The 27907-nt window shown below is 55.3% G+C and overlaps 1 protein-coding gene across 1 annotated transcript in view; it reads right to left on the reverse strand.

Annotated features, from left to right (window-relative positions):
- Nucleotides 1-2912: 2912 nt before the first annotated feature.
- The window catches only part of KLHL29 (kelch like family member 29), a gene marked incomplete at its 3' end in the record, with an annotated part of 307756 nt that continues 282761 nt past the window's right edge, over nt 2913-27907 (reverse strand). Inside the window, exons 6-14 of the mRNA XM_079720794.1 lie at nt 25185-25323; nt 15932-16134; nt 14519-14778; nt 11669-11867; nt 11345-11527; nt 10959-11139; nt 5651-5844; nt 5148-5292; nt 2913-3096 (exon numbers count right to left, since the gene is read on the reverse strand). Of these exons, the coding sequence (XP_079576920.1) occupies nt 2913-3096; nt 5148-5292; nt 5651-5844; nt 10959-11139; nt 11345-11527; nt 11669-11867; nt 14519-14778; nt 15932-16134; nt 25185-25323 (1688 nt within the window). The remainder of the gene's footprint in view (nt 3097-5147; nt 5293-5650; nt 5845-10958; nt 11140-11344; nt 11528-11668; nt 11868-14518; nt 14779-15931; nt 16135-25184; nt 25324-27907) is intronic.

Here is a 27907-nt window from a genome sequence, read left to right on the forward strand (position 1 = left end):
ATTTAGCTTATAATTTTAGCTCTTCGTGATTGGAATCTTCTAGACATTCTCCATCCTTTCGTCTAGGACTGGTGTCTTGAAGGTACCAGTGCAGATATTTTTGGCAAGTGTGTGGTCCACTCATCATAAGGCCTCAGCTGAGTTCTCTGAGAACTCCCAGTCCCACCCACCCCAACCTACCTTCTTCCGATTTTTTTCTTGCAAGGAGATACTAGGTCTTGGTGACATTTGGGGATTAAGGGTGTGGGGCTCTTCCCTTGGGTAAAATGCTGGTAAGTCTACCTTCTCCTACTAATCCCTTAAATCTAACGTCCTTCCATGCAAGAGAGGGAGCAATCCCGTCTGGTGTTCTACGCTTTTGCCCTGGGCTTTGCGTGGGTATCCTTAGGAGAGCAAAGCCGGTCTATACAACAGGTTAGAGAACAGCCTCAGGCGGGACTGAAGAAGGCAGGGAGGCCCCCGACTGGATTTTAGAATGGCAGTCACAACTTGTTCTTCCTGAAGGGAGGGTGTTGCGTCTCTTCTCAGGCTGATGGCGTGGAGTTGCCATGTGGATTTGTTACAGTTCTCCAGGACAGCCTCTGGCACAGGAAGCAGACCAGGGGGAAGCTAAGTTTTTGACGCTTTCAGTTGCACAAGTGTAATAAGAGCACTTAAACTGAAGGGAGACCCTCAGAGTCGATACCAGAGTGTTTGCAAGTCCCTTTCAGCTTTGACCTTTAATTGCCCTTTATTCTTGCCTTTCAGCCCTGTACATTCATTCCCTCGCTGAGGAGTCCTATGCTTTATGATCACCAAGATGTGCATTCAAGTCTGTAACAGAGCCCAGACAGCTGATGGGAGAGGTGGCACAGGCCTGCACTGGGGTTTCTCATCTCGGTGGCAAGGACAGTGGCACACAGAGGCATTACATTGGCTTCCGAGTCTAGATCTATAAATATATTTATTATAACAAGAACTTAACAATAAACATATACTATGTACAATACCGTTACAGAGAACCCTGTTTTATAGCATTCACAGAAATAGCCAGTTTTGCTCCAGTGTGATAACTGAGGAGAGAACAGGATTTCAGTGTCGTCCGTGTTGAGTCTTGCTGACCGCTAGCACCTCCTTTGGAGGTAGACGCCCACCAACGCTGACATCGCCCTGCCCCAGGCAGTTAGACACTTGTGCTCCAGTTCTTGGGTTCACACTTGCACCCTGTTTGACATAAATACTTTAAATGACATACAACGTATGTAGTTTTGTGCTTATTACTTTTTAAAAGAATAAATAATATTAAAAACTGCATAACGAAGCTCGGTATCTTGTCCAAGTGGGAGCCACACTTGTAGTGCTAGAAGTTGATGCCCGACATTGGGACTTTGTGTCATCAAATACTGAAAGATGGAGAGCGTGTCCTGTCCTTTTCTCCTTATGAGTGGCTTTTATGATGAAATGACGGCAAGTCGACTTACCAGGTATAAAAATGGTAAATGTGTATTTGGTACCAACTTCAGCTAAACAGCACAGCAGTGGCAGCTGCCTCCTTCGTGCCCTGGAATGGAAACTGGTCACCACGTGAGGTTTGAGGGTCTGAGGACTAGAGGGAAGGCCTTTCTCTGTGAGCCACGGGGTGGCCTCCCTCCTGGCTCCCCTTGCTTGGGTTAAGATGCTAGTAGAAGAGTGATTCTGCTCTTACCCCTCAGGCCTTGGCTGTCACGGCTCGTCTGAGAAGGCTGTCCCCATCCTGAGAGCTCTTTGTGGCAGGTGCCTTAATATATAGCTATAAATATCAAAAATAGTCTCCTGTGCTTTGTAGACATGTATTCTCCCTCCTTCCCTTCCAACCTGGCCTGGGTCCTCAGCTTTACCTCATGGAGGGAGCTGAACTGGTATCACGAGCCAGAACTGGTTTCCTTCAGGAACAGAGTTGTCTCTCTGTGACAATGCTTCCACGAGGCACGGCTTTTACGGGGCTGTCTGGGAGTTACTTTTTCTAAAAATAAAACGGGGGCATTCACCCCCACCCAGGAGAGATCCTCTATTCTGAACATAGAAAAATTAGAGCAAATGCCCCACTCTGGCACTACCTACAAAGAGCTTTGGGAATTCCCACGTTATCCCTCTCGTGGCTGCCTCCTTCTCTCGGTACTTAAAAATAGCCTTTTGTTTATCAAGAAAATGCCTTGGAAATCTAAATAATTCATATGGGATAAGAGAAAGCTAGCACAATCACCTTGTCCTTCTCCAGCAAAAACATGGTAGAAAACCCTGTGAAGTGACAGACGGTTCTCCCTAGCTGTCCCCACGGCTGCCGCCGCTCCAGTCACATTGGGCTCCGCAAAGAGCCTGGACTTATCTTCGACCCAGTGGGGACCAGCAGCCTCCTAGGCCTCGGGCCCCATACATAGTATTGTCCCTTGTTTTCCCTCGGCCACTGAAAGCGTAGATTGGTTAAAAAACAAAAGTAGGAATCAAAGTGATAAGGACACTTTGATCTTATTCCAAGAGAGCCTGACGCCTAATATTGTCAGAGGATAACTGATCTATGGTTGGCTGGGGATCAAGCTTGCCCTGCAGGAAGGAGAAAACGGCTTCTCTCTCCCAGTTGAAAAATATGTGAAACTATTGCACCAGGCAGAGTGAGCGCCTCCGTTCAGAGCAAGTGCCTCTGCAGGAGCCCCAAGGCCCAGCTCGCTCGCTCGCTCGCGGTTCCTGCTGCTCCGAGGCTACTCCCTCATTTTCCCCAAAGGCGAGGATGATCTCCTACATTCAATGTAGACGGTATTCAAAATGTGTAGCGTAGTGAGTTCCTTGATTGTGTGGGTCGGCCTCTTATTGGTGTTGCTGAAAGTTGATCTTTGTGAGTAGCCTTGGCCTCACCAGACGTGTCTGTCCACAGTCTCGGCGTGGGCTTTCCGTTGACGTCAGCCGCTTTGAATATATTTCTTTATCACGACGCAGCCGTGTCTGAACACGGGGCAGGGCATGTGGGGGAGGAGGGCCCACGTGTTGGTTGCAGGCTCGTAGGCTTCCATGTTGCCCAGGGCAGGCCCCTCACTGCTCACGATGCCTCCAGTTGCATAAATCTTCCCATCGAGTACCACAGCACTGTCGGAGAAAGCGAGGAGAGACTTAGCCACTGGATTTCCACCTGGGAGCTGGAGATAGATTCCCGGCACCCTGTCCTGTCGCAGGCTGCCTCTCCCCTTTTGCAAAAGTCATGTGGGGCCTTGCTGCTCTTCTTTGCCCTCTGACCTCAGCGGGGATAAGAAAAAACACCTTTCCTCCAGGACCAATCAGGACGTCATGCCATACTACCCTCCAAGCTGTGGGTGACACTGATGCATACTGGCTGTCCCAGGACCTGCCCATCTGACTCAAGTCGGCTGGGAGATGAGCAGCCTCTGTGTACAGGTGCTCGGCTCAGTTCACTGGGTCTCTATGGAGCATCTTTTTGGTGTTGCTGGGACAGAGCCTTCCTACCACTCAAATCCAGCTGGGAACATGACGCGCCGGAATGATAGCAGACAGGGTAATACGGAGCTAAGTTGTAACTGAGCATCAGCCACTCCACTGGGAGTTTCACCCTTGCCCAGGTGCTCAGTCAGAACTTCCTGCTGTGACTCCTTCACACGCGTGACCTGATACTGCCGCCCGCCTGTGGCTGCAAGGGCCCGGTATGCTCTCTGCAGCGTCCCGACGGCGGCCCGGCACCTTCCCTGTGCCACACTCACGGGCTTGGTCAAGCTGTCTCAGGCGGCTCTCTGCTCCTCTGTGCTTACTATCTCACTGCATCCCAGCTACCCCTTTACACGGATGCCAAACCTATGCTTCCAGCCCCGAGTTCTCTCTCATTTCCGCTAATGGCCATTTCTTCTTGGCTGTCCCCTGAAATTGAACAGAAACCCTTCCAAAGTCTCCACCATTTCTGAAAATCTGAGCCTCGACAGAACATGTGTATCTAGACGTCCTCCCAGACACTGAAGCCCCCAGCTGTCTCTCTCGCAGCTCCATGCCGTCTGGGCCCCTCACACTTCTCCCCTTGTGGCATATCCTTTCCCTGCTTCTCTTGCAAGACCCAGCTTAAATCTCCCCTCAGGCATCGTCTCTCCATGCCCACACTCCGGCTGTCTTGATCACTGGACAGTATTCTCAGAGTTGCCCTGCACACAGCCACCATGTGGGATATGTGACATGAAAGTAGGGCTCGAGAACTGTAGCATCTTCATACTAATAGGAACTTTGCACTCATCTAGTCCAAGGGCGTGTTTCATAGGTAGAACTTCCCCAGAGAGGGGAAGTTATTTGCCCAAGGTCACGTACGATGTCAGTGGTAGACTGTAGCTTTCCTAGCTGTGCCACACAAACAGCAGCCACTCAATAAATGCTTCATGCTCTTGCCACACCGAGGATTCAGTGGTCACCTCTGCACAGGTACAAGATGTCTTCAGGAAGGCTCTGTTATGGAAATGCTGCAAATGGGGTCTCTGTGGGTCCCACGTTTTCCCTAGTTCCTCTTAGTCCAGGAAAGGGTGGGGCTAGAAGAGCAGGGTGTGTGTCTCACTGCCCAGGGTGGTTAATTTTTCTGGGCCAGAGCGCCCCGGGAACCAGGCCACACTCCGACCTCTACCTCTCTCTTCCTGGGGGGCTGGTCTGGGTGTGTTTCTGCCCAGTCAGCTGCGGGACTACAGGGCAGCTGTACCTTGTGCCTCACTGGGTCCAGCTCCAAAGAGCCGTCAGGATCATGCGTGCCATCAGGGCACTCCCCCAAAAGCCACCTGTCCCATGTAGGGTATCACACAGCTCTGGCCTGTTGCTGCCTCTCGTCTGTGACCGGGCAGGCGGTCCTGGGGGGAAGTTGACCTCATAGCACCATCCTCACCTCTCACTGAGAGAAGGTGTGGCCTTAAGGACCTGGGCCGGTGTCTGTAGGAAGCCCTTCCTGTGCAGCTTGGAGGCGGGGTCAGCTGGAGCCACAGGGTCAATGCTTTTGGGGCGCTTCACACTCTGCATGAACACCCACACCCGCGGCTGGCGGAGGCTGGTGCTGCTCTGGGCCCAGGCACCGCCTTGGGCATCGGATGGCGGCCAGTCATCATGAACCAACCCGTCCGCTGTCCCTTCCCCCGCCCTCCTCCTCCCCGGCCCAGCCTCCTCACCTGCAGAACTGGCGAGAGTGATTCATGTTGGGACCCGCCTTAATGTTCCCTTTGTCAGGGTCATAGATAGTGGTGGCTCTGGCATAAGCCCCACCCAGGATGAAAACGAAGCCATTGAGGGTGACGGCGGGAGCGTACTTGTTGTCTGCAAGGAGAGCGGAGCAGGCAGGCAGGTCAGGGCCCTCTGCCGGGCGCCCCCGCTCCATCCCAGCAGGCCCTGCAGGGGACGGGAGCTGCAAAGACCTCCAACATCACTGGTTGGCCCGAGAACAAGGCTGGGGCCAGGAGACACCTGGCACGGACCAGCTTGCCCTTTGTCCAGGTAGTGGGAGCTTCAGCTGCACCTGAGCTGGGGCCTCCCCTCCCCTCCCACCCCGTGGACTTGGGTCTGCAGAACGCTTGGGCTCAGCCCGCCCTCTGGGTTTGGGAATATTGACACCGACTAAAGCGATGAGGTGGGGCCACTGTCCTGATCCTGGGCTGAGGAGACAGCTGGTTCTCACCAATCATCGGGGACTCGATGAAGCTCCATGTGTTGGTCTGTGGAACGTAAGACTGGAGGACGCCTGCAGCTCGGCCCGCCTCGTTCACGCCCCCAAACACGTAGATCTTGCCTCCACACACTGTGGCTGCTGCCGAGTGCACTGCCTTGGGCAGAGGGGCCACCGCCTCCCATTGGTTGGTGATGGTGTCATACCTGTTAGAGAGGAGAAGAGCCAGACTCAGAGATGGGCCTCATGAAGGGCAGGGGCCTCAACAAGACAGCAGACACGGGGAGCCCCCCTGCCACTTCCTGCCCTCGGTGTAGCCCGAGATCACACAGTGGAGGGCACTTGGGATGAATCACTCAAGGCCACCCAGGATCTAGCCCAAACCGGCCCTCTCAGCCTCCCTCTTGAACCTCAGGGGGGCTCTTGTCTGTCTGTGGAAACCTCTCTCAGCTCCCCAGCTTCCGGGCCTCTTCAGCCCTCTCTGTCCAGCTCAGTCTTACTCCTTCATTCAGCAGCCCGGCACTGGGCATCTCCTACATACCCAGCCCGTGGGCTGGAAACTGGGGAAATAGTGGCCTGGACCAAGGAAGGAGGTGGGAACAGAAGGAGAGGTAAACTGATGAGGTTTAGCATGAATTGATGTCTCATTTCAGGGAGTCGCTGAGGATGCCTCAGGGTCTCTGGCTTGGGAAACTGGACAGAGGGGACACTACTCATGGGACAGGGAATCGAGGTTGGGAGGGTTTGGGGGAGGAGGATGATTTTGGTTTTATTCATGGGAAGTTTAAAGTATCTGTGGGTAACAAATTGGGGGTGTGCAGGGGCAGTTGGTATTTAGGTCTGGATTCAATATTTAGCTTTGGGATCATGGGCACATAGATGGAAACTGAAGACGAGGTAGTTCACAGGGGGCGTGTGGGGTGAGGACGGGCTGAGGACACTGGGGAGATGCCAGCCTGTATGAGGGGAGCTGAGAGGATGTTTAAATGTTTAAACATCCAGCTCTCCAGGGAAGAAAGTTCTGGTGTGTAGCACTTGCTGATTTCTGTAATGTAAATCCTCTCATCATGGCTGATTTCAAGCTACCAATGGGGCATCACTGAATGTGGGGTTGGGAAGAGATGCCCAGTAGTGCCCCAGGATACAGAGTCTCACCCACGTACAGATGCAGTGGACACATACAACCTCCAGAACATAGGCAGTAGTAAAATGTAGTAAAAAAATTAGACAGTGATGAGTTTTGAGTATGGATTACCTTTGTTTTTAAATAATTTAATTCTAAGTTTATATGACTTAATTTTTAATAATCTCTGTAGCTAACAACTGACTTGAAGAGTTCCTGAAGATTTAACAGTGGGCTCTAATGAACCAGTATGAACCAGCTCCAGCACAGCATGGGTTTTATTTTAATTTGCCGGGGGGAGTTTTAATTGTGTTTACATGCTGATAGCAAGGAGCCCAAGTGGATAAGGAAGGATGAACTGTATATGAAAGAGAGGGGAGAGCTGATGATGGGAGGCTCCTGGTAGCTGGATGCAAATTGGATCCAGAGTAGACAGGGAAGTGGTGGCCATTTAGGCATGAGAGAGGAAGGCAAGGATGGCATGAGCATAAGGACATATGCAGGAGTGGTGGCAGGAAAAAGAGAGAGTTCTTGATTGATGGCTCCATTTTCTCTGTGAAGCAGGAGTCAAGTACTGGAGGAGTCTGTGGGGTAAGAGCCTTGAGAAGAGAGGTGAAGATGGGAGACGCACGCTCTTGAGAGTGGGAGAAGCGGCTGACAAGGGAAACACAAAAAATGCCCTGCGCCATGAGGATCCAGTAGAGGTTGGAGGACTTCATACACAGTGGGGCCAATCTACAAGACGATGGGATTTTCTCCACCAGCAATCAGCCTGCAGAGGGCAGGCGTGGAGATGGCGAAGGGTAGGATTGAACAGGCTTGACCAGATCTCTAGGATCTGTGGTGCAGGCAAAGTGGCAAAGTCAGAAGATGAAGTGATGGAACATGAGTTCCAGGCAGGGCAGGGAAAACGTGAGAACAGACACAGCTGATGGCAAGGGTAGACTTGGCACTAAGCAAATGGGCCACTGAACCGGGATCTTTGAGGTCTTTCTTAGTGGGGCAGCTGTGTTTCTCAGTTGTTCCCTGAGGGCCACCCTCACAAGCATTCACTCTGGATCTTCCATCTATGGCTCACCACGCTGTTCACTGCTCTTTCGTGGGTTCTGGACCCAAGGCGGGGCCTCCACCGTGGGCTTGCTGCACCACCACACTTGGGATTCTCCCAGGACACCTTTCCCGGGAAGCACACGGGGCCCACTTTTCCTCGTGAGCCTCCTTGGGGCATGAGCCATTGCATGGTCACAGCTCGGTGACCCAGGAAGATGGTCTCTCCTAGCTGGTGCCCCTGGCTGTGAGACGTCCAGCTCTGTGCTTGCACAGACTCAGGATTTGAGAAGAAGCTCAAGTACCTGAAAGGGGAGCAGGGGCTGATTCAACTAAGCCCCAAACGAATGATACGTGGCTAATAGGCAATGGAATAAGTGCCTTTTTGGACAGTATCAGAAGTTCAGATATCTGTTTCTTAAGCCCATGTGGCAGAGATCCAAAGAGCTGCAGAAGGAGCTGGGAGACAGTGGAAGATTATGTGGCTGTTAGTCTTCAGGTTTTCGGTATAATGGCACATTCTGCCAAACGTGAATTTCTTGTTATTCCAGGTGGCTGATTGCCAAGCCACAAGCCCTCCCGTCAGCTCAATCTGTCAGCTTCCTGCTTGAGAAGGATATGCTAATGACATGCAAATGACCCCGCGGAGTGCTGCGCTCTGCTATCATTTATCCAGTAACCACAGCTACTGCAATATATTGCTATAAAGTATTAGACCCAGTTATTTATATAATGATATAATACAGGTTTGTCTATTACACTGTTGTTTTAAACTATAATTATATAACCTTGCTCTAGTCCTGCAATACAGTAAGGTAATTATAATGCACCATACATCTCATTCATTATCAATATAAGAGCAATTTGTACCATTAGTGCTTCCTGGGGAACAAAGTGTCCTTGTGTCTGTCCTCATTCCCCTGACCTTCCTGTCACCCTGAATTCTCATCATTGCCACTGTGTGGCACAGAAATTGACTTGACCAAAGGGGGTCTAGCTATGATCCTTGGGAAGCAGTGGGCACCCCTGCCATGTACCCTCCACCCAAGAGTCTTCAGGTCTGTGTCCTGTCCATACAAGGACAGCTGACAGATCCCAGTGGACTAGGGAAGGCCTCAGGGCACCATGTCCTGGACTGCTCCTCCATCTCCTGGGGTTCCCAGGGTGGTCTTGCTCATTCTGTGCCCCAGCTGATGTTTTGCAGCGGAACAAAGGCCTAGCCAGCTGCCAGGGCAGGCTGGTACAGGCTGCTCCTAGGCATTGGCGAACTGTTCCTGGGTCCAACAGGAGTGGAGTTTGTTCCCCTTCTTTGTGCATTTGATCCTTGAACAAATGCCTGTATTTATCAACAAGTTTGCAAAATGAGTAATCAGCATTTTAGGAGATTAAAAATAGCTGACAAGAGCAAGACAGGATGACAGGTCTAGCTCAGTTTACTTCTACATAGAAAATGTCTCGTTTTCGTGTGTTTATAGTGGATCACAAACGAGTGGAACCTGGTGCTTCTGGAAAGCTTGGAGAGTGATGGGTGTGCAGTGAGTCCCACCGAAGGCGTCGGCATCAGGGCTGAACCAGGTTCAACAGCAGTATTAATATCTTCATAATCACACGGGGATTCCCCATTATCTTCAAATCAATATGACAATTAAACGTTGTTACTGAGCCATCTCTGAGCTCCACTTGGGGGAGTTAAAAGCCCACAGTGAAAATCCAGAGCCTGTCTCACTCTGAAACCATCTTTGCCGTAACATTTATCAAGCGTCCAATTAGCCATCGAGGGAAAAATACAAACTGAGGGGTTTGTGTGGCTCTACAGGCGAGAAGCCGTCACACGGGAAGATGTGCTTTTCATGGCAGCTGATGACGGGGGCTGGGATGGGGGGCCCAGGGTGCGGGAACAATGTGGGAAAAGGGCTCCGGTGACTTAGCCGTGACCCCCTGGGTTGGAATTTGGGGCCAGTTCAGCCTAACTTGTCACTCTCTGGGGCACTAGATTCTCCAAAAGCCGGACTGCCCTGCAGTTTCCCCCATCCTGCTGCTGACTCACAAAGCTGTCTGAGCTCTTTCTGCAGTTTCTCTCCAAGGTGTCCGTCCTCTGCATGATCCATTTCCCCACAGTCTCAAAGGAAAACACTGTTTCCACCCAGAGAAGCGCCCGCCTCCAGCCTCTTCCCCTCCTGCCTACACATGAACCCTCCACTAGGCGCGGCCAGCTTTAAAGGGCCAAAGTGAGGAAGCCAGCCTGGAGCTTCCAGCAGAGGGCAGGCTTTATACACACGACTTACATTCTATTCTAGAGAATTCTAGAGGGTTGGCCAGGCCTGTGTGCAGTGACCCTTCTCTGGGTTACATGCAGATTTCCTTGGATGTGTGGGAGGCAGGGAGGAAGGGAGCTCCCTCGTGTGTCACCTCCACTTGGCAGGAATATGAAGGCACAGCCACTGGCGCAGTGCACATTTGGACCATTGGTTCCAGCTTAGCCCTACATCCTAGCCAGTCACTGGGCTGCTGCTTCCGGTCCCAGTAAGTTCCCTAAGTGCCTGGTCAGGGCATCCAAGCCCATCCTGTGTTTTTGCACCATTGGCTCTCATGCCTCCAGCTTGTCAGGCCCCCTGAATGGGACAAGAGTGTCCCGTCTTGGTGGCTGGGCAGTTGTTACCCTTCTTGCTTCTACTCCACCATCAGGACTTCCCTGGTGGCGTAGTGGTTAAGAATCTGCCTGCCAATGCAGGGGACCACGGGTTCGATCCCTGGCCTGAGAAGATCCCACATGCTGCAGAGCAACTAAGCCTGTGCACCACAACTACTGAGCCTGCGCTCTAGAGCCCGCGAGCCACAACTACTGAGACCATGAGCTACAACTACTGAAGCCCCCGTGCCTAGAGCTTGTGCTCCACAACAAAAGAAGCCACTGCAATGAGAAGCCCGCGCACCGCAACAAAGAGTAGCCCACGCTCGCCTCAACTAGAGAAAGCCCACGCAGCAACAAAGACCCAACGCAGCCATAAATAAATAAATAAATAAATAAATAAATAAAAGTCCAGTCTCCAGTGGGTCTTAACTGGGTGGGGTTTGGGGAGGAGGAGTGATGTGCTTTTAGCTCTCAGCAGATGTCAGAGGATGCCCCTGTCGTGACTGTGGTCTCCTTACCTCTCCACGTGGTCCACATTGCCTGCCACACCAAGTCCCCCGAGGGTGTAAATCTTCCCATCATAGACAAGGCTATTGTGCCGACAGCGGGGGACCGTCATCCTGGAGACGAGGTTCCAGTTATCGAGCAGGGACATGTAGCACCAGACATCGGCCAGCGTCACCCCTGATTCCATCCCACCTGTGGGCAGTATGGGAGGTCCAGAGAGTGGGCAGGGAGTGAGGAAGGGCCCCAGGCTGGGCAGGTGCAGCCCCGGGGGCAGGAGGAGAAGGCTTCTCCTGCAAAGTAGACACTTGTGGCCTTGGCCTTCCTTAACCCTGGTGCGGGGAGAGGCCCCCGGGGGAAGTCTGTGCCCGGTCCCCAGCCCAGCCCCGAGGGGCCTCACCTGAAAGGTAGATGTTGTCCCCGGCACTGACTACGCTGAAGAACTCGCGGTCATAGAAAGGCAGTGAGGCCAGGGGGTACCACTTGTTGTTCTGTGGGTTCCAGCAGGTGACGGCCACCAGCGAGCGCTGGGTCATCCCCACCATCTGACGGCCCCCAACCAAAACGATGACCTCGGCCACACCTGCAGGGACATGGATGGGTACCCTTGGGATAGCCTGACACTGTGTCAGCACCTGTACTTGGCACTCCTTGGGGGACCACCCAGAGTTGGGCTGACGGCGTGGCTCCTGCCTCTGGGGGCTCGGGGCATATCCCGCTGTACCTGCTGAGAGGCGGGGCCGCGTTCGGGGCGTCTGCATCTCCTGGCGGGCGTGTGGCAGCATGTGGTAGCGTTTGGCCTCGTTGACCAGGTCCCGACACGCTTCTGACGACTTGATCAGCTCCTCGTTGTCCACCACGTTGAGCAGGTAGCTGGGGTGGATGAAGGGGAGGCGGACCACAGCCAGGAGCTCCGCCGAGTACTGCGGGGTCAAGGGGGCATGGGGTCTCCTTAGGTCATAAGGTGGCGCCACCTCTTGTGAGGCGCATTGAGAAGGAAGCAGGGGGAGGTGTGGGACTGGGCAAAAGGGGTCATTCGAGTGCGCATTTGGCTTGGGAGTGTCGACACTGCTCACCCCAGCCCAGGCAGAGCTGACGGGCGCTCCCGGCAACAGGAGGCGAGGAGGGATGGAAGGGGGAGGTCTGGCGTGCTGTGGCTGACCCTGGGGTGGGCCACCCATCGGTCTCTGGAGCACCTTCTCCCTGCCTCCACCCAGGTCGTGGGCCTCTGCTTCACACCAGGCTGCCGGGGACTGAAATGAGGATCCTGATCCTTGACGAGGTGGGGGAGGAACTCAGGAGGGGGTGGGAGGGCCCAGGAGAGCTGATGGTGATCATCGAGCTTGCGAGTCATAACCATCAGAACCTGTGCCTCCCCATCACCGGCAGCCGCCTCACCTGCATTAAAGGCTTTTCAGGGACCGATGTGAATCTCCCTCTTGTCTGGCAAACTCTTTGCTCATCACTCTATTTGAGTTTCACCCAACAACTAATTGGTGACCACTCTTTGCCGCGCATTGAGTGTGCTGTTGGGGGTGCAAAGACCAGTAAGACCTGGTCCCTGACCTCCAGGTGTACACAGTTTAAGGGTGGGGAGGGAATCCATCACATAAAAGGACTCTCCCCACAGCAAGAGTCTAGTTAGGGGTTGTGGGAGTGCAGGAGAGGAGGCTCCCCAGAGTGGGTGCCATCTGAGCCTGGTGTGGAAGGATTGCCAACTTTTCCAGGCCTAAGGCGGAGCGGGGGTGTGGGGTGGTGGGGGGGAGGGGAGGAGGAGGGATTCAAAGCACACGCAGAGGCGTCGGAGTGTGAAAGAGAGTGTTGCATTTGGGGGATTCTGTGGGGTTGGATGCAGAAGGCTTCTGCTGGACGTTGGGCAGCAGACAGGGAGAAATGAGACTGGAGAGGTCAGCTAGGCACTGGCCTCTGCTGACCTCCTGCCTTGTTTGCCAAGGGCTGTGTAGTGTTTCTTGCAGAGTGGATGGGAGCACTCATGAGGGGTTTTACTTTATTTATTTTTATTTTTAAAAGTTTTATTAAAAAGTTTTTTGGGGGCCGTGCCACGTGGCATGTGGGATCTTAGTTCCTGGACCAGGGATCGAACCCGTGCCCTCTGCAGTGAAAGTGCCGAGTCTTAACTGCTGGACTGCCAGGGAATTCCCTCATGAGGGGTTTTAAACAGAGAAATTACAGGACCAAACATGCTCCTAGGAAGACCACGAGGCTGCAGGGTGGGAATGAATTTGGAAGGAGGAGACTGAAGGCAGGGAAACCTCTCAGGAGACGACTGCAGTCATCCTGGTGATATCAGGGGCCTTGAATGGGGAGAGAGAGAAGCTGGCTCTCGTAAGAGGAGGCACAAGTGGCAGTGGTGTGTGGCCAAGTGGAGGTGGAAGGTGTGGCAGGACTCTCAACGTCTGCCATGGGTCATGGGCAGAAGTGAAATAAGGAACACAACACGTGTGGAGGTCTGGGGGTTTATGAATTAGAGGGGCTTGGGGGACACAGGCTGGAGGTGTCCAGTAGACAATCAAAGGCAGGGGTCTGGGCTGGAGACAGATTCGGGCATTGTGGTGGACGGTGGTGGTCATTATTACAGCCACCCAACCTGACTTCCTTCCTCTGAAAATGAATCTTGCCCTGTCCCCGCCTGATCAGTCAGAGGACCGCCTTCTCCTGGGCCCAGTGGCTGCGGCAGAGGCGGAGAGCCATGTCTGCACCCTGTATCCACTAGGGCTGTATCCATCCTGTATCCCTCCCTCCCTCATGCCTCTTCTTGGTCCACACGCAACAAAGTAGCCCCTGTCACGTGTCACTCAGCTGCCTCAGCTCGTTCTGGGCTCCCGCCTCCCTGACTCCGTCCTCCCATTTGCTGCTCTCTGGGGGGGACTCTGAGCTCTCCTGGGAGCTACCTGTGTGTCTGCACTAACTGCCAGGGGCTCTTCACACATTAGAACCAAGGTAATTCCGTTCTAAGCAAGGCTGTCAGCCGGAGATCCTGCCGGGCTGTGCTTGATTTCCTGTAACTCAGGGGCCCTCCTGGGGACCCTGCCCTCTTTTCCTTCCACCCTGGGCTCCAGCTCTGATTTCTTCAGCTGTCTCCCCTGAGGGGCTCGCCCTCCCTCCCATCAGGCGAGCAGTGGTTTCCACGTGGTCCGGGTGCTTTCCACCCTCTCAACAGCCAGAGCACAGGTGGGGCTTCTCCTGCTGGGTCCGAGCTCACGGGAGCCCAGGGCACCCTGGCTCAGGCACACACTTCCTCTCCCTGCAGGGCCCTGGTGCTGCCCACCTGGCCCTGCGGCCTCTCGGTTGGCTTGGGTCTCCTTCAGGTGTAAGGCCAGCCCTAGAGAACCCTCTAGTGCCTGATTTCTCATCTCTCATCTCCCTTCACTTCTCTGCACCCACGGGAGCTGGTCCAGCCTCCCTACCCGGGCCTGCTGGCTCTCAGAGGCTCCCACCGCTGGTCAGACCAGGCAGCCCCGCCTCCTCTAATTTCCCGGCCCCTTGCTCCAGACACCAGCCCTGTACTGTGAGGGAGAAGGGGGAAGCCGGGTGGGGGTGGGGCGGGCCCTACCTGCGCACGGGACACGGGGTCCTTCTTGATCCACTTGATGACGGTCTCGTACACTAGCTCTTCGGCCTTGGTGTTGAGGCTGTCGTTGGCGATGTAGGCGATGAAGTCATCCTTGGAGATGTTTAGGATCTCCTCCTGGGTCGCCACCTCGGGGAAGATCTGCAGCGCAAAGGCCTTGGCCATGTGGTAGAGCTCGCTGCACTGCATGGCCTCGGCCATGGCCAGCACCCCCAGGCAGTTGCTGGCCGTCAGCTGCTTCTCTGGGGGCAAGAGCACAGGACGGGACCACTGACTGCAGGGCCCTGGAAGGGGTCACATCCCGTTCCCAGCGCCTGTCACTCTGGATCCCTCTCTGAGCTCATGTCTTTGTGACCTGCCTCCAGCATTCAGCGTCCCCACAAGCCCATTTCCTGTGTTCCTGGGTCTTCAGATCCATTTTCTGGCTTTTTCTCTGCCCCGTCTCATGCTCACTTCCCCGGGGCCTCCCTCTGCTCCTGCAGGTCCCAGCAGAAGGGCCGAGACTGAGGTATGGAGTGTCAGTGCCAGGCTCGGACCTTTTTCAGTGCCTGTGAGTGAAAGAGGCCTGGGCTTGGGGGGTCACACTGAGGCTCATGGTGTCTGCCATAATTGTGACAGGCACGTCTGGGGTCACAGCCTTCTACTTTAGAGTCATGGCAGCAGGAACTCCCCTTATAAGCCCACCCACCACCTCCCATGGGTCTCGGCCTCACCCAACCTGACTTCCAGACCTGGGGTCAGTCTGGCCAGAGCTCCTGAGATCCGACTAATGGTTATTCTAGTCTAGACGTGTCTGGGTCCCAGGAGGCCCATCACTTTTGTGGGCCCAACTCAGGAGCTGTGGTTCCTGACTCTTCTAGATGGCTCATTCCCCCGAGGTCACGTCTCAGGCCCCTGGCCATCCCCACCTGACCTGCTCCCATCCCCACGTCTCTCACTCCACACTCAGGCCGGTTCTGGGGACTCCTGTCTCTGCCCCTCCCTCTCCCTGCTCTCACCAAACTGGGCAGCTCCAAACTGTAAAGTGAGTGGGTTCTCTGGGTTGGGTCTAATAGAAGCAACTTTGTTTAGTGTTTAGAGAGCAGGGCTGCGAGGCCAGGACACAGGCTCCCCTTGAACAGACCATTCACACAGGCTTCTCGGTCCATTTGTCCTCACAAGGCTGCCCGGGGTCCCGGTGTGGCCTTTCCAGCCCTCAGAGGAGCAATGCAGAGAACGTCTCTGTCCACCGGTGAGCAGAGGCCTTTGTGCACAGTTACCCAAATTATCACCTTAAAACTGCTGTGGAATCCCGCTACACCCTGAGGCGGTCTGGCTGGGCACGCACAGCCCTTCCCTCTCAATCCTTGCTGTTTTTGAACTGTTTGCACATCAGCACTGTTCCCTGCGGCTCACCGAGAAAGGACACGCAGACTTTGCAGAAGGTGTGGAACTGGAACTTGCTGGCTGCCTCTAGCAGGGTCTTGGCGTTGGCCGAGTCGATGACCAGGGAGCCCGTGTAGACAAACTCCAGCAGCAGTTCAAGGACGTCGGCCTGCAGGTTGGACAGGACGAGCTCCAGCTTCTCCCGGCCGCACTGGCTGCCGTCTTGCACCGACCTAGGCACAGAGACCAGGGTGTCCTTACCTGCCGCCCTGCGGCCACGGCGCCGCCTCCTCACAGGGCTAGGTCTCCCTGCACACCTCGGTCACGCCCTTCGTTTTAGGACTCAAGGGACACAGCAATGACACACCTGAACCTAGCGACCTTACACGGGATCTGAAAGAGAAGAGTCTGACCAGAGACGCCCAGGAGAACAGAAAACCCTGCTTATCACTACTCGGCATGTCCATGCAAAAAAAGATGCAAATCAAAAAGCATGAGCTGTGGATGGGGACGAGGACCAGGACTGGCCTCAAAGGGAAACAATACGGTTCGGCTCCACTGCTGACCCCGGCGTCTCCGCCAAACAAAACGTGGCCAGCAGGTCCCGGGCCGCGGGGCCCGTCTGCCTTCAGTGGGAGAGTCTCCAGCATGACTGAGGCTCCCAAACCTCTGTGATCACAGCCAATCCCTTGATTGCCCCGAAGACTGAGGGCCCCAAGCCGTCCCGGAACCCCGACTCCAGCCCCACCTCTTTCCAAAAACATATTGTTTCCTTTTAGGCATGGAAAGGAAGCCCTTCATGACATTGCTTGGAAACTGAGGACGAGACGAGATAGACGGACAGAATGGTTAGAGCCAGGAGGTGGGGAGGGGGAACAACCAAGGACTTCCGCCACAGACAGCCAGCAGCCATGACCTCGGACCTGGCCCGGGGCGGGGCCTCCTGCCACATGGAACACGGGGTCAGAGGTCAGAGTGGCCTGCGTGTAGAGTGTGCATCGGGCTTGTGGACTGGGGGGAGCGGGGGAGGGACACAGATATATAAATATGTTTAGATCTGGTGTCTACAGAAATACAAAACCATTGCAAAGGCTCCTAAGGCCTGGCAGCCGCGCCCTAAAGCTGGACCTGGAAGGAAACAGACAAGATGAAGCAAAAATAACACCACTCGAGAAGTGACCGAGAGGAGAAACACCCAGAGAGTTAAGAGGGAGGCAGGGTTCTCAGAGGCGATCGGCTTGGCACGCGGTCTCGGCCGCTCTGACCTGTCCTGCTTCCCGCACTGAGCCTGCTCCTGCCCGGGGGGCTGGGTTCAGCCACGTGCTGGGAAATGACCTCTGTGTTCCTCGCCCTGCCTCCCCGCCCTGTCCTGTGGAGGCCAGGGCCCGAGACTCTTGTGACTGGTCCCTTGGGTGCACCTGTGGCTGGCAGTGGGGGTGTGCAGGTGTCCGGCGGGTGAGCAGGCTGGCCCCAGAGAGAGGCCGACTCCCGTGTAAGCAGGGAGTTAGGGGACCTGGGTGCCCCAGCTTTGCCACCGACAGGCGGGCAGCCTTGGTCCCTCTGGCCCTCAGGCTCCTTATCTGCAAAACAGAGGACTGAACTGGTTGAGGTCCAAAGTCCCATAGAGTTCACGTGACAGAGGCTGGAAAACACCTTCCGGGAGACTCTGCTCTACACGACAGAACCTGAAATGCCCCCGTCTGAGCAACATTCTCTCTGGTTAGGCACTGGCCTCCCACGACCTTTACAATGCAAATATGACCTGGCAGGGAAGAGGTGAAGCAGTGAGCCTGCATCCAGGCCCCCCTCCCAGGGGTGCCACTCTGCACCTCCACGTAAGATGGCTCATCTGACCGGGGCCCTGAAGGCTTCATTCTGCCTCGAGCCCTGGGCAGGCCCAGAAAGCTGAGCGGAAAGGTACAGGCTAAACAGAGGGTCTGAGCAGAGCCCCTTCTCAAACCCATAGATGTACACAGCGTGTGTGGGTTTTAAAGTGTCTTAACACACCCAGTGTTCCGCTGTCAGGATGGAGTCCCATGCTTGGGTGACTTTGTTAAGTATAAAAATGGTTTATTACGTGATCACTTGAAACCACAGACATTCTCCACACCCCAGGCCTCCGGGGCCATCTGGTCAACCTCTCACTCGACTCTGCCTTCCTTCCTACCTGCCACTCTCTGGCCTCCACACCCTCACCTCCACGCCCTTCCTGCTCTGCAGGGGTCACGCTGGGCCACAGCCAGGGCAGGGCTGATGAGGCCAAAGTAGGGCCGCCCCCCTTCTCCCAAGGCTCGCAGCCACTGCTGCCTCCCCCTCTGGCCAGCCCTCCAGTCTCCCCACGAGTCCTCAGCACAAAATCAGTGAAGCGCTGAGGTGGGACTTTAGGATGTGCACACGCACGTGCGTACACACGCACTGAAACGCATGTGACTTGTGACCCTGAGAACCAAGGAACAACCCTGTGAGGAGGGGTGTTGGGTAGATGGAAGGCCGGTGGAGCCCCCGGCCCCGAGTGATAGGTCTGATGGGACCTGCATGGCTGCACTTGTGGGGAGATGTTGTCTTGCCCAGAGTCTGAGCCAGGGAGAGGGTCCTGGGGACAAGGTGATGCTCGCATGGCTAGGAGCCAAGGGTTTGCTTGGGGAGGCTCACGGGATGTCAACCGTTGCAGGTGCTGTCCAGGGTTCAAGAGGACTGCTGCTCCTGTGATGCTCAGCTGAGGTTCTGCTCCTCCAGACCCCCCACTTCCCATGGGGGCAACCTGTGGAGAGGAGGGGGCCGCTGGGCAACCTGTGGGGAGTGGCTGGAGGCCCCTGGGGCCAGATGCCAGACACTGTGAGCTGACTGACCATTCCTCTCGGAATGAGGAACTCTTGGGGATGGGATGGAGACTTTGTCCCGTGACTGAGTTCAAGATCAGGAGGAAGAGAGGCCCCCGACAGTGAGGTCTCGTGCCGCTCCCTGCACAGGCATGTTTACGGTCCACACAGGCATTCTTGTGTGGCCGGACAGCTGTGGGAGCAGAGGGAGGCCAGTGGCCACTCTCCAACCCTGACCATCAGACTGTCTTGGGACGGGACCTCTGTGCTCCTTAGACCACTTCCCTCTGAGCAAGGACCCCCTGGGAGGTATCGCCCTTGATGGGTGGCCCTGGTCACCAGTGGGGAGTTGTGTCCTACCCAGATAACCATTCTGTCCCTGTGCTGAGCTGGCTTTGGGGGTCTGAGCATCCCATTTCTCTCAGCCCCATGGAGTATCTGGGGAGCTGCTGGGCAATCGGGGTCATGATATGACCTTGGAGAAGGGGAACAGGGCAGGATCGGGCAGCCCAAGCCTTATCAGGGTGGGGCTCTGGACCTGACAACTGGGGGCCGGAGCATGGCAGTGAGGGTCAGGCTGGAGCTGCCCAGTCCACACAGGGCCCCCAGGTTCTATCAAAAGACTAAAACTTCCTGGGGTCACCTTCTCCCAAGATGGGGTGTGTCTCTAGGGTGTGGGACACAGCCTCTGCTTGGCAGGTCTAAGTCTGTGGATGTGCTGGGAATGCCTTAGCCCCAATATTAGGATGTTTGCGACCCCACCATGAACAATTCACTCACGTGGGATAAGAACTGCCTTCTCCAGAATTCAGGACAGAGTGCCTCATCTACCCCTCGCGCACCTCAGTGATCAGATGCTTTCATTTTGCAAGCTGGACCTTGAACTGTTGGGGCAGTGGTGGGTGGGGACAGTCACGGAGCAGGGATGAACGTGGATGGTACGCTGCTCTGCTCAGGAGGGTGACCCCACCCTCCTGACGTGATGCCCACCCTGCCCCAAGGAGAGGGACTCAAGCGTGTCATCAGCTCCAGGGCACGAACACAAGCACACACCAGACTCATTGTGTCTGAGGACTTTCCTGGCAGTAAGTCTGGCTCATGTCATTCTGTCAGCATTAGAGATGTGTGACTATCTGCTCTTCTAGTCACACTGCTCTATTCTCCTAGAAAAGGGGGCCGACTGCCACCCACAAATGCCCGGCGTCTCGGGGAAGGAGGGCAAAGGCATATGGCTTGACTACTGCGTTAACGTCTGTTGGGCTCCCCTACATCCCGGGTCTGTGCCACTCAATTAGAGAGATCCTTTTAGCCTCCTCTGGAGAGGGAGCTGGCGTGAGAAGCCCAGAGTCTACACATGGGGCTTGTGAAAATCAACCTGCACAAAATCAGTTTGTCCATCTGTTTTCATTTACTATGAAAAGAGGATACAGTTCAAACACGTCGGTGGCTCCAACAGGCTTAGCGAGATGAAGGTTTCCGCTGGAAGGTAGAATGCCAGGTCTCTGTCCTATCTGGTGGGACCAGGGGGCGGTGCTCCTCTGGGGCTGGACATTTCCTCCCACACTCCCAGCAGGGAGGGCAGTGTCCCTGCTGTCTCTAAAGAAGAACAGTCCCGTCCCCTCTGATGGGGCCTGCAGCCCACCCAGCCAGTGAGGGCAGCCAGTGCCCCTGGTGGCACCAACCATCCCCCAGAGCTCCTTGGCTCCTGGGGGACAAGTGAAGGGACTTCTCTTCCATGAGCCCAAAGAGAAAGTCCAGGGCAGACCTAGGCCCTGCTTGCTGGGGTTGAGAAGTGACTCTTGTGACTTGGGGGCTGCATCCCCAGGACTCCACTAGGTCTAGTCTGCTCAAACCTATCCTTCTTCCTTCCTGAAACCTGGAAGGAGGCTCAACCCACAGTCTTCTCCTCCACTCAGTCCTCCTGGGGTTCCCCCTCCAGCCGGGATGCAGGTGAGGCCTGGTTGTTATGCAGCACTAGCCTTCACATTATCCAAAGACAGAGCTGCAGCTCCTTTTCCTGCTGGGTTTTCGCCTGATTCATAGGGACTCAGATGGGGCAACAGATGGATGATGGGGCAGCCCAGCTGTCTCAGCCTGGGCTTTGCTTTGAGCTTCCCCATGGCCTCATGCGCTCTTCTCCTGGCCTCCTCGAGCCCCTTCCAGCCCTCACTCCAGGGGACCCGGCCCCTCCTGGGTGTGAGGGAGAGGTCCTGCCACTTAGGTGCCTGTCTCGGGGGGGATTGTGTCTTCTCTTGGGCAGATCCTGTGGCCAGTTTACAAGTGTTTCTAATAGATACACACGCGTGCACGAGTACACACACACTCTGCGTCCCTTTTCCTTGCATATCTGTCTACACTGTCAACACTGAGATTTTATTTCCCTTCCTTACAAACTTTGTGCACAAACAAAAAGTGCAGTTTTGTTCTTCCCTGGGTTAGCAAATGGATGACGGTAAGAGCATGAGCTTTGGAGTCAGACCTCAGTTCAAATCCCAGATCTACTGTTTACCTACAATTCTCTTGCCTCCAGCCCTTTCCCTGTAGAATGGGGGTACTAACGGCACCTGCCCCTCAGGGTCAGTGGGAGGGTTTGCAGGATGACATTAGACATCTCAGCAAGTCTCCCTGTGGGCTGGGTCTTGCCCTTGTCAGAGGAAGAAGACGAGTTTGAAACTAAATAAGGGAAGACGAAGGGCAAGAAGCTGTTGCAGCCTCAGCAAAAGTATGAGCACAGGTGAAGGAGGAACAGGTGGACACAGTGGAGGTCGGCCTGGAGCCTGGAGAATGGGGCTCTGGGCAGGAAGTCTGCACGGCCACGGGGCTGGTGGGGTGGGGGTGCTGATGGGGCGCTGATGGGCCGAAGGGGAATCAGAGGCTGGTCCAGAGGGCACTCTGAGACCCGGCTCTCCCGCTCACGGTCCAAGTGTCATCCTTACGAATTGCAAGTCTGACCATGACACCCCAGGCTTAAAACAGAGCCCCATGACCCGACTCCACCCTCCCACGCCGCCTCATTCCCTCTGTATTCACCTCGCACTTGGCGTTGCAGGGACACCAGGTCACTCCCGCTGCCTTCACCCCCTGCTGTCCTGAGGCCCTGCCCTCACCTTCCTGGCCAATTCCCCTCTGGGTTCAAAATCCAAGCCAGATGCCACCTCTTCCCAGGGACCGTCCCTGAATGCCCCTCCCGCTGTGGAGTCAGGCACTCGGCCTGGGAGCTCCAAACCTCCACTGCTACCCTCATCCTGCTCTCCCAGTCACACTGCTTTTCACTTTCTCCCCCACCAGACCGTGGGCTCCCTGAGGGCAGAGACCCACCTCATCCAGTGATTCTCACAAGACCTGTACCTGGGAGGGGCTCCTGCTTGTTTGCTGGGAGAAGAGTAGGGAATGACTGGGCTCCCTACGTCTGGCCTGTGGCTCCACGTGAGGCCATCCACACTGGGGCTGGGGCTGGGGCTGGGACAGGGTCCTCAATGGGGCCAAAGCGGTGAGTGCATCATCCGCCCCAGGCTAGATGTGGGAGGGAGTCCAGTCGGAGTCTCGAGGCCTGGGGGTCCCAGGACGGCAGAGGTTGGACCCCCACCTCTGACAGTGCTCACCTAGGCCCTCACGAAGGTAAGGACCAGCGTGTCATGTCCCACAGATCGTCCCCACACCCTCTGCTTGTGTTAGTGCAGCTACCTGAGAGGGTAGACCCTGTCTGGGGTTCGGCGGGCAGGGCCCCATCTCCCCTGCTGGGCCATTTGGGCCACGGCACATTAAGTCTCCAGGGTCACAGGTTTGGAGCTTCCACGGTCTCGAGGAGACTGAAATGACGTGCAACATCAGCTGCTCCCCGATCACTAAGAATGTGAAATTCTTGAGGATGTTACACGGCTGGAATGGAAATCACCTTCCGGAAGAGAGTCTGCTTTCCTCCCCATGGAAGGAATCTGTTTGCAGCTATCGGCAGAGATGGTGACGTGTGCTCATGGTTAGCACGAGAGAAGTAAAATTTAAATTGGCTGCAAATTAAGCTTGTGATTTTGAACTGAAGGGGCACCTTGGGGCTCTGCTATGGCCACCTCTCCCGCTGAGTGACCCTCCTGTACGCTGAAGACGCAGCCCTGTCTCTGCAGACCTCAGACCTCTCTGGGTTCGGATCCATCTGTCTGGCTGCCTACCAGGTGTCTCTACTTGGGTATCTTCAGGCGGCTAAAACACGACACGCCAAACGCTCAATGCATCACCTCCCCCTAGCTCTCCCCTGACCTTGGTCCATGGACCTGCCTGTCTGTGACTTCGCCCTTCTCATGTCCCCGTGCTTGCACTTGGGAAGCCCTGCCCATCCCCTCACTGTCAACCTGGGATGTCAGAGCAGGAAGGAAACCTGGACATCATTTGAACCAACCTCCTCTATTACAGATGAGAAAACCCGAGGCCTGAGGGAGAGGACGTGACTTGCCTGGGGTCATAGGATGAGTGGCAGAGTCAGATGTAGAACCCAGGTCTCCCAGCTCCCAAGAGGCTGCCCTCTCTCCTCCGGCGACTGCCTCTCAGCCCCTGCACCCATCTTTTCCCGTTAGGGTTACTGAGGCACATCCTGCAGTTCTCCTACCTGAAGGTGGGCACCCCCACTCCACTTACCCTGATGGCCTCCACACCCTCAGACTGAGCCCAGGGCCCTAGCCTGGAGGTCAGGGCCTGTCTGCCCATCCCAACCTAGCTCAACCTACCTCTGAGAAGGCCATCTCCCCATCCCCACTGCTCATGACTCTCTCTGTCCTCAATTTTTTATTCCAGGCAACCCAACCCTTGCCTGGAATATTCTAAAACATTCCAGAATATTCCTTGCATTCCAGAACATTCCCCACAACCCATCTTTTGCCTGGAATGCTCTTCCTCCTTCTTTTTGGTCTGTCCAAGAAGCGTTCACTACTTTGGGTTCCCAGCTAGTGGTATCTCTTCTCTGTTGTGTGCAAGGCTTTGGTTTACATGTTAGGTCTCTGAAGCCAGTCAAAGAGCTCCTGTGCCCTCTTGCCCACATCTTTCTAGCCCAGGGCCAGGCCATCGCTCAGTACCAGCCAGTCCCTGCATCCTGCCACCTCTGTGCTCTCCAACTGATCTGGATCAGGGACCAAGGCCTAAGATGCCACATCTGCAATCCAGTGGCCAGTTGCTGGTCACCGTCGGTTGAGAATTTGCCAAGAGTGGCGGCACAAAGCCCTCCCTTGGCCTGAAGAAGCCACTGGCCGTGCCCCTTCACCCCAGAGCTCATGCCCCTGACCCCTGTGCTCGGACAGAGAGAACCCAAGCACTGGGGCTGGGAGACCCGAGCTGTCCGTGAGACTGGAAGTCACCAAGAGCCTGCCCCTTCCTGCGTGGCTGGGGCCAGCGCGGCTCGGCGGGGCTCGCACGCCGGGCAGCTCAGCTCTAAGTGAAAGGACACAACAGATTGGAAAGGAGATGCCAGCCAGTGTGCCATCCTGAAACAAAACACAGTCACTCTGGGGTTAGTTGGCAAGTCCAAACACAGCATTGGGAAGCAAGCAGAGGTCCTGTCCTCCCACTCTGAGCACAGTCCCGGCTCAGCGTCTGCCCCGGAGAGGCTGCAAGGCAAAATGAGCAGCGGCATTAATCTGCTGATGGGTGAGAGAAACAGGAGCGTTACCCTGGGCCGGCCCCCTCGGCTGCTCTCCCTCACTAAGGCGCTAGAAGGTGGCCCCTAACGTCTTTGCAAGGGTATGAAGCAGACAAATTAAAAAATCAACATAATGGAAAAAAAAAAAAAAGATGCTCATGCACCATTAAGACTCATTCAGGTGGAAATAGCCAGGGCAGAGGGCAGAAGGGGAGGGGGGCGACGGCTGAGAGAGACCGTGTTTAGGACACACCTGGTCTGTGCTCAGATCGCGCTGGTTTGAGGCTCCGAGTACAAGTATCAAGACATGCAGCGTGAATGAGGCTTTAGCTACGAGTCAATTCTCCCCGACTCTGGCTGGGGAAAAGCGACCCCTTGGGTGCCTCGTGCTCCTCGGTGGGGGATGGTCTGGTCGATGTGCTTTCCTGGCATTAAGTTCACTATCGACAGCAGTGACGATGGTGCTGGGGACACGTGCTGGCCCAGTGGGGGCAGCGTGCAAGTGGTCCCTTAAAGTGGAGTCTGCAGCCCTCCTAATCTCAGGGAGGGCTTGTGAGCCACTGAGAAAGCAGGATCCTCGCGGGGTGGGGCCGGGTGTTGTCTACTGCTGGCAGAGGCCCCTGGAGACCAGCAAAGCTGTGTGGGACGGGCCGGGGAAAGTGGCTGCTCTGAGGCTGTGTGTGAGAGGGCACTGGGGGGGAGGGGGGAAGGAGGAGAGATGGCTACTGGCTCTGTGACAGGGAGTCACGCTTCAGGAACCTGCAAGAGAGGGGAGGAGAAAAGCGACACAAAAGCGTCCTACAAAGGAACAGACCCGACCACAGCTGGAAGGAAGGCAAACCTTTGAATCAGGTCCTTGAAATACAAGCTGCAGGAAGCTAGAACATTTTGGTGGACTTCAAACTCTCTGCCTTCAACAACAATTTTCAGGTCTGTAAACGCTTTCGCTCTGCGCTGCTGGTTCAATTCCTTCAACATTTCTGCAGAACAGAGAAGACAGACAGGGCCAGGTTCCCATTAAGAGTTTTTTTTTTTTTTTTAATTAAAATTTTTTTTCAAGAAGTAGAGAAATAGGAGAATACTTGACACTGTTTCTTGGCAAGACTGGCTCAACACTGACAGTCAAAAGAAGTCACAAACATAATGCGTAAACAAGCAGCAACTGGGAGGGGCTACATAACCAAAGGAATAACGACTTTCAAAAGCAAAAAAACAAATACAGAAAAACGAAACAAACTAAAAAAAAAAAAAAAAACCCCAAAAACCAAACCCAGAAATTGAAAGTCTGGGAGAAAAGATTCCCATACTGACAACCGGAAACAGAGAGAATACATCATCACAAACAACTAAAAACTGTAATTTAACTATGCAACAAGTTCTCCAAATGCCAATGAGTGCTGATGTATTTGATGCCAAGTAAAGCATGGCATTGTGATGTAAGATGGGCTGGATATGGTTCAAAGGAATAAAAACCACAAAACCTGCAAAAACAGCATCCCTTATGTTAGACACTCACAGTCATGGCTGGGGCGAGCTTCTTGGGGAGGGACCCCCGAGAAAGGAGGGGTGGAGCGGGGGCCTGACGAGCACTTCCCTTTCACACTTCCGGGACAGATGCAGGGTTGGGGGTGTAGGAGGGGAAGCAAGCAAGGGGCAGGGATAGTCTGCACCTCCTCCCACTTCCTGGGTCATCTCAGGAGCCCCACCCTTCACCTGGGTCTTCAGCACAGAGGAGCCTGGCTTGCAGCCCCAGGAGGCCCCAGGAAGTGACCTCAGGGGACTTCCCACCCTGATGCACACCTACCTTTGCCTGGTGGCTTGGCCACCTGGGGCCAGCACAGAGAATGCCCCAGGTCCATGGACTCCAAACCTGGGTATGTCAGAAGCTTCTCCCAGACCCACATCAAGGCTCAGAATGGGGAAGGAGGAGAGCCTGACAGCTGCCCTGCTCAGTTTATATAAACTCCTTCACTTGCAAAGTTAAGGCCTTCAGATGAGCAATGCTCCCAACAGCCGCGCCCTGCCGGCCTGTCCCCCAACCCCACGGGCCCATGGACAGAGCCTGCCCTTTGTAGTGCTGGTCGCCGGACATCAGAGGTCCAGATTCTTGGGCCAGAATGACCTAGGCTGTTCATCAGGTGAATGGGAGAGGGTGGTCTGCAGAACTGAGCCCCACCCTCTGAGTCCCCCACCAGCACCTCAAGCCCTCCGAGTGGGTGCTTGCTGCACCCTGGCTGGTGTCCCGGAATTACCCTCCAGTGTGCCCTGCTTCAGCCTGACCAGTCATCTCTGTCCTCTTGGGCCAGCATTGGGTGCCTGCCAAGACGCCCTGCTGAGCCCAGCTCCTCCTCTGACACTATGACTGTGGACAAGCCCTGGTACTTCCTGAGCCTCTGTTTCTATGTCTGTAAAATGGGGATGGAGGCTCCCATTCCATTCCCAGCGCTGGGTGAAGATCAGATGCTCAGGCCCGGGGATGGCCAAGGGCTTGTGGGCTTTGAGGTCAGCCAGGCCCTTCTTTAAGAGGACATGCTGGGCTCCAGCTCTGCTGAAGACCAAGGAAGACGGTGGGAAGGGGGCGCCCTGGAGCACACCCCACATGGGGGACTGAGGTGGTCGGGCAATGCTGAATCACTGTCCCCACCAACCCCACATCAGGCTGAGCTGGAGTTGCTGCAGGGCACATGCAGGGGTGTGTGTGTCTTGCGGGGGCATTGGCTGGGGTCTCTAAAGGCTCCCCGTGGAGCCTGGAGCAAGGGAAACCAGCAGGACCCAAAGCACCAGTGGAGGGCATGGAGGGCACCTGTGGGGTAGATACGGGGGAACAGACTCAAGGGCTGGGGGAGAGACAGAGATGTGATGGGTGGACAGGAGGGGTCAGATCCCAAGAGCCTTGTGAGGGGGCTCGAGCTTAATGCTATGGGCACCAGGGAGTCACCAGGGATTCTGTGCAGGCGGGTGACAAGGGTAGACTCCGGCAGCTATGGCAGAGGCAGGATCGGGGGCAGGAAAGCACCCTGTGGAGAGCTGGGCCTCAGAGCCAGGCCTGAGGGAGAACCTGATCTCTGCCTCCTATCAGTTGTGTGACCTTGGGAAAGTAACCCAGCATCCCCAAAGCCTCAGTTTCCCGCTCTGGTGAAGGTTAAAGGAGCTAGCCCGCGGTAAGCTGTTAGCCGCGGGCCCAGCACATAGTAAACACTCAACGGTGGTAATTTTCATGTTTTTGTTGATGATGGTGATCACTCTGCAATCCAAGTGAGACGTGACAAAGGCCTGAACTACAACGGTGACGGAGGGACAGAGAAAGACAAGTATTTAGGCTGTGGATGCCGTGGCCATCCGTCCTGGAGGGACCGTGGCGGGGTTGGGAGGTGTGTGAGGACCATGTCCGGGCTTCTGGGGGGGACATCGGGAAGGGAGGGGGTGATGAGTTGAGTTGTGGGCCTAGGGTTAGGGCCGTGGGATGCCTGGGGAGAGGTGGCAGTGGGGACGTGTAGCACATTGCCGGGGTGGATCCCACACAGGAAGGGCCTGCAGGGTCAGGCTGGGTTAAGGCTGAACTGC

This window comes from Hyperoodon ampullatus (assembly GCF_949752795.1).
Source record: "Hyperoodon ampullatus genome assembly, chromosome: 15".
Classification (NCBI taxonomy): domain Eukaryota; kingdom Metazoa; phylum Chordata; class Mammalia; order Artiodactyla; family Ziphiidae; genus Hyperoodon; species Hyperoodon ampullatus.